The 5,516-nt window shown below is 63.6% G+C and overlaps 3 protein-coding genes across 3 annotated transcripts in view; 2 read left to right on the forward strand and 1 right to left on the reverse strand.

The window, feature by feature from the left end:
- Nucleotides 1–96: 96 nt before the first annotated feature.
- On the forward strand, nucleotides 97–2,265 carry LOC110391347 (dynein assembly factor 3, axonemal-like; the record flags this gene model as incomplete). The annotated part of the gene is given in 7 exon segments (XM_021383179.1): nucleotides 97–225; nucleotides 312–407; nucleotides 509–656; nucleotides 765–879; nucleotides 1,257–1,331; nucleotides 1,424–1,773; nucleotides 2,145–2,265. Coding segments are annotated over 6 exon segments (708 nt in total), but the record flags the coding sequence as incomplete, so codon positions are not given.
- On the forward strand, nucleotides 2,123–4,243 carry TNNI3 (troponin I3, cardiac type). Its single transcript, XM_021383180.1, has 7 exons — nucleotides 2,123–2,265; nucleotides 2,356–2,434; nucleotides 2,825–2,866; nucleotides 2,943–3,074; nucleotides 3,260–3,349; nucleotides 3,438–3,608; nucleotides 3,927–4,243. The coding sequence occupies exons 1-7, from the start codon at nucleotides 2,255–2,257 to the stop codon at nucleotides 4,026–4,028; spliced, it is 627 nt and encodes a 208-aa protein (XP_021238855.1). The 5' UTR covers nucleotides 2,123–2,254; the 3' UTR covers nucleotides 4,029–4,243.
- The window catches only part of LOC110391341 (fibroblast growth factor 21-like), a 2,606-nt gene continuing 1,303 nt past the window's right edge, over nucleotides 4,214–5,516 (reverse strand). Inside the window, exons 2-3 of the mRNA XM_021383170.1 lie at nucleotides 4,970–5,173; nucleotides 4,214–4,521 (exon numbers count right to left, since the gene is read on the reverse strand). Coding sequence (XP_021238845.1) covers nucleotides 4,231–4,521; nucleotides 4,970–5,173 — 495 coding nt within the window. The 3' untranslated portion in view covers nucleotides 4,214–4,230. The remainder of the gene's footprint in view (nucleotides 4,522–4,969; nucleotides 5,174–5,516) is intronic.

Consider the following 5,516-nt stretch of genomic DNA (forward strand, 5'->3'; position numbering starts at 1 on the left):
GGGGTCACCACAACAGGGATCTGTGCATGATGGTTCTACTGGGGGGGAAATCACGTTGTCCCCTGTCCAAATGAGCACGACCTTTCCTTTCTGAAGGCGACCACTGTGTCCCCCCCCGAATTCGCTCTGTGGCGGGAGAGCGGCATCGCCTTCGTCCCCCGAGGGGGGGGAGACAGCGCCTGCGTCCCAAACCCCACCCTGCGGAGCGGCCGCCGCGCCCGGGCCGTGAGTTCTTTGGGGGTTCCTCTTCTTGGGGGTTCCACCCAGGGACGGGGGGGTCCTAATAGAAGCCTCTCTTTGTGACCCCCCAGGATGGACAGCCGGGGACAGAGCGAGGGTTCTGGGGGGACGTTGTCACTGGTCCCTTCCTCATCTTCGGCCTCACCCAGAATGGCACCCGTGAGAAGGTGGGGGGTACTGGTTTTCTTGTTTGTGTTGGGGGGTGGGGGTGTGGTATTTGTGATGGGGTTATATTTATGATCGCAACATTGTGACCTCCTCCCCACAGACGGCCACAGAGATCTCAGTGGCCAATGTCACAGCGCTGCTGTGGGAGCTGCACGGTGGAGGGGGCCATGAGGAGCCCCCTCGGGATGAAGATGATGAGGATGGGGACCCTGCCGGCGACCCCCTCTGGGATGGGGGCAGCCCCCTGGGTGAGTGTTGCTCCCCCTCATTCTAAATGCCCCTGCCCCACTCTTCGAAATGCCCTCTCCCCATTCTGAGTGTGTCCCCCACCCCGCCATTCTAAATGTCCCCTCTAGGCCCAGTGCTGCCCTCCTCAGTTCGGATCCGGTTTCTGCCCCTCGGTTCGGCCCAGTGCCCCCCAGTTCGAGCAGGGTTGGAGCAGCGCTGTGGGGTCCTCGTGCTGGGCTGGAGGTGGGGGGGGAAGGAGGGGCTGAAGGGTGCGGGGAGATGTGGGGAATCCTGGAATGGGTCCTGAGAGATTTGAGGGAAGTCCTGGGGGGAATTCTGGGAGACCTGGGGGGCTGGGGTAGGTGGGAGGGGGGGTCCTAGGGAGCAACAGGGGCTCTGAGGGGTATTTGGGAGGTGTCCTGGAGGTAATGGGGGTTCCGAGGGTGGGTTCAGGGGGTATCTGGGAGCTGTTGTGGGGAGTGGAACTGGGGGGATTCTGTTTATCTGGGGGGAGTCTGGGGGGAATAGGGGGTCTGGAGGGGTCCTGGGTGCGGATTTTGATGTGTTCTGGGGTTTTTGGGTTGTGTCCTGGAGGTCCCTCATTTCCAACCCCCCCACAGGTCCCTGGAGGAGCTGACACCCCCTCTGCTGCGCCTGGCGGCCCCCACGGCAGTACTGCTGATAGAGCTGCCCACGTACGTATGAGGGGGGAGGTCCGGGGGGTCCCCCCACTTCATGGGGCCCCCCACCGCAGTTGACCCCGTGCCCTCTCCCCCTTTCCGCCCAGGTTCGTGCCCGTCCTGCGGCCGCCTCAGATCGAGGCGTTCCGGGCGCGGGCGTCGGCGTTGGCACGGGATGGGGGCTTCGAGCCCTGGGAGGGGGCAGACGTGCCCCTGGGCTACGCGCGCTTCCGGCGCTGCCCCTCGCCCTGACCCCGCCCTCACCACAACAAACCCCGCCCCCACCCCTGACCACACCCACCTCCCTCAGGCCCCGCCCCCATGCTAATTTGAGCCATGAATCCCCGCCCCTATCATCAAGCCCCGCTCCCGACTCACACTTGCCACGTGAAGCCACGCCCCCTCCCCATTCATAAAGCGCCCTCTGCTCGCCCCCCCCTGGTTCTACTGCAGCAAGGTAAGGGGATGGGTGGAGGGTTCCGTAAGGGGAGGGGATCCTTTGGGGTACGTGGGGGGGTGGGAGTTCTCCAGGGCTGAGGGGGTCCCTATGTGGGTGGAGGGGAGATCTCTGGAACTGTGGGGGGGAGTGGGGGGGCTGAAGAGGGGAGGAGAGGGCACTGAGGGGATGTTTGGGGTGCGGATGGTCTGTGGGTCGGGGAAGGTGTGTGGGGCAAAGGAGGGGTCCAGAGGTTGGGGGCATCTGTGGATCATTGGAGGCTGTGGGGAGGGGGATTTGGGACACGGGACAGTTTCTGGAGGGGGTCAGTGCCCTCCTGGTGTCCTTGGTGGATGGGGGCTGATAGGGGTCTATATTTATCCCCTTATCAGCACCGCAGCCACAGTCCCATATAGGGTAGAGCCTGGAGATAAGGGGGGGGCCACCACATGCTCCCCCCATCCCAGGCACTGTTTTTGTCTTCCAGGAGCGCTGACGCACAATGGCTGAGGAGTGAGTGTGGGGTGCAGGGAGGTGGGGGACCCAATATGGGGTCCTTTCTGGGTGGGGAGGTCTCAGGGCTCTGAGCTCTCTGCCCCCCAGGGAAGTGCCGAAGCCCCCGCCTCTGCGGCGCAAATCATCTGCCAACTACCGGGCGTACGCTGTGGAGCCCCATGCCAAGGTGGGGACAGGGGTCATGCACGGGGTCATGGGAACATGGGGTGGGGGCGTGGGGTGGAGACCGAGGACACGGGATATGGGAAGGGGACAGAGAGAGGGGACGTGGGATAGGGACAAAGGACGTGCACTCATGGGGACAGAGACATGGGATGGGGACACAGGAAAGGGACAAAGAACACATGTGGGGACACGGGACGGGGACAAAGGACACGCGCAGTGACACTCACGGGACATGGGATGGGGACACAGGACACGCACAGTGACCTTCTTTGGGACAGGCCTGGGGACAGTGGTAGGGGACCGAGGGATGGGGACAGGGATGTGCTGGGGGCACAAGGGGTCACACAGCATGGGGATATGAGTGGGGACGTGAACGCCCTTGTTTCTCCAGAGACAATCCAAGATCTCGGCTTCCCGCAAGCTACAGCTCAAGGTAAGGGGGGGCCCACGTGGGGGGGTGTCCCTCTTGCCAGTGGCGTCCTGGTGACCCGCAGTGTCCCCCTCCCCAGACGCTGCTGCTGCAGAGAGCGAAGCGGGAGCTGGAGCGTGAGGAGCAGGAGCGGGCAGGAGAGAAGCAGCGACACCTGGGGGAGCTGTGCCCCCCCCCGGAGCTGGAGGGGCTGGGGGTAGCCCAGCTGCAGGTGGGGGCTGCGGGAGGGGACATGGAAGTGATGGGTGAGGCCTTGGAGTTTGTGGGAAGGGGGACATGGCTAAGGGGGGGTTGGGAGGGGGATGAGTGGGACATGGGGAGGATATCTGGGGGAGATGGGGGGGCAGCGGGGGGCCACTGGGGGGGTCACCAGCTCTGCCCCTCCCCCTCTGCCAGGAGCTGTGCCGGGAGCTGCATGCCCGCATAGGGCGCGTGGATGAGGAGCGTTACGACATGGGGACGCGCGTCAGCAAGAACATGGCCGAGGTGGGGCATCCCCATATCCCCCAGTGTCCCTATGCCCCCCATGCCTCCCTTTCCCTGATGTCCCCATGTCCCTATGTCCCTATCCCAGATGGAGGAGCTGCGGCGCCGTGTGGCCGGGGGCCGCTTCGTTCGCCCCGCGCTGCGCCGCGTGCGGCTGTCGGCGGACGCCATGATGGCGGCGCTGCTCGGCTCCAAGCACCGCGTGGGCACCGACCTGAGGGCCGGGCTGCGGCAGGTGCGCAAGGACGACGCCGAGAAGGTGCGTGGGGACAGTGAGGGACACGGGGAGGGCGTGGGGATGTGGGGATGATTGGGGACATAGAGGGACAGCGGGAGGGTGTGGGGATGTGGGGACGGGGGGGGCACGGGATCGTGGGGACACTGGAGTGAGGGGGGGCAGTGAGGGGGCGTGGCCTAGTAGAGGGCGTGTCCGGGGGTTGTCAGCCCTGGGGTGATGGGGGCGTGGCCTGTCCATGCGAGGGGGCGTGGCTCCAGGGAAGATGGGCGTGACCATGATTGGGTGGGGGCGTGGCCTGTTGTCGAGTGGGCGTGGTCAAGACACAGTGGGTGTGGCCAGGAGAGCCGCGAGGTCGGCGATTGGCGGAAGAACGTGGACGCGCTGAGCGGCATGGAGGGGCGCAAGAAGAAGTTTGAGGCACCGGGGGGCGGGCAGGCCTGAGGGAGAGGACCCCCCGGGAGCCCCCCACCCGTCTCCACAGACTCCCCCTCCGTGGGATCTCCCCACCAGTACCCCTCACCAGCTGTCTTCTGGGCAGACCCTCACCTTAAGAACATCGTTGTGGCATCCAGTACCTTTAATCCCTGCCCCCCCAATAATTTACCCCCCTCAATAAATTACCCCTCCCCCAATAAATAAATGCTCATAACCCATAACTGGGACTGCGCAGGAGGGGCCGCCCCACCAGCCCCAAAGGGTCTGAGGAGTCAGGGTCCAAATTGGGGGGGGGTTGGGGTGTATGTGGGGGCTTTTCAGGGGGGCCCTGGCCAGGTAGTGGGAGGAAGTGGGTAAACGGTGGGGGGGGTCGTCGCAGGGTGCCCCCCCCTGGGGGAGTCAGGGCCAGGGGGAGGTGCAGGCGCTCAGCCTCATAGACGTTGTAGCCATCAGGGCGGACACGCTCGTGGAAATTGCAGGAGGAGGGGGAGTAGGAGGCCTGGGGGGAAAATAAAATGGGGGTTCAGAATGTGGGAAGTGGGAGCGGCATAAAAATGAGATTGGGCGGGGGTCAGGATGAGGGGAAGCTTTGAGGAGGAGTAAGAATTGGTGAAATGGAAATTGAAGGGGGTCAGAATCGGGGGAGGACAAAGTTGGGTGGGGGTTAAAACTGAGTGTGGGGGGATCAGAAGTTGGGAGGAAATCAGAAGTGGGAGGGGTCAGAATTGGTTGGCAAAATGGAGGGTGCAAAATTGGGGGTGAAATGGGGGGGTCGGAATTGTGGAGGGATAATATTTCGGGTGGTGGAATTGGGGGTTGTCAAAATTGAAAGGGTTCAAGGGCTGCAGCTGAGAAATTGGGGAATGGAGGGGTCTTGGGGGTGGGGGTGTTTTCAGGGAAGTATTTTTGAAGGAGAGTCATTTTTGGGGTGCCCTTCCCACACTCACCTCCCCACGTGGCTGCCCCCTCGCATCCAAGCAGAGGAAGCGCCCGCTCTGCGCCCCCCGAATCCGCACCACCCCCGGTTTCACCGCTTGGATCTCCAGCAGGCCTGGGTGGGAGCACCGTGAGAACCTCCCATTGATAAATACCCCCCACTGATAAAACCCCTCCCATTCATAAATATCCCCCCCATAGATAAAAACCCCCCACTGAGAAAAGGAAAAACCCCACTCACTGAATGGACTGCGCTGCTCCGCTCCCCGCACCTCCCCTCCAGGCAGAACTTCCAGCACCGCTTGGGCCCCTCCCGGGCCCCCCCCAGCCACCAAATGACGCCACCTCTTTGCCCCCCCCCAGGTTAAAAGGGGGCTGGAATCTGGGGGGGGGGCAGCAGAGGGCCCCCCTGCACAGTAGAATACCACCAACACCAACCACTGTCCTGCACCCATTGGGACCCCCACCTCGCCCGCACCCAGAGCTGCTTTATAGCATGGGGGGGGAAGGGGGAGGAAGGGATTTCCCCCCCCAGAGAGATGGATGGACTTTGCCCCC

This window comes from Numida meleagris, unplaced genomic scaffold (genome assembly GCF_002078875.1).
Source record: "Numida meleagris isolate 19003 breed g44 Domestic line unplaced genomic scaffold, NumMel1.0 unplaced_Scaffold352, whole genome shotgun sequence".
NCBI classification, from domain to species: domain Eukaryota; kingdom Metazoa; phylum Chordata; class Aves; order Galliformes; family Numididae; genus Numida; species Numida meleagris.

Bases quoted from the DNA above. Each gene is read 5' to 3' on its own strand.
- TNNI3 (XM_021383180.1), top strand. The intron at 3,075-3,259 runs GTGGGGGCTGCG...CCCCTCTGCCAG, and splicing joins TGGGGGTAGCCCAGCTGCAG to GAGCTGTGCCGGGAGCTGCA. The intron at 3,350-3,437 runs GTGGGGCATCCC...TCCCTATCCCAG, and splicing joins TCAGCAAGAACATGGCCGAG to ATGGAGGAGCTGCGGCGCCG.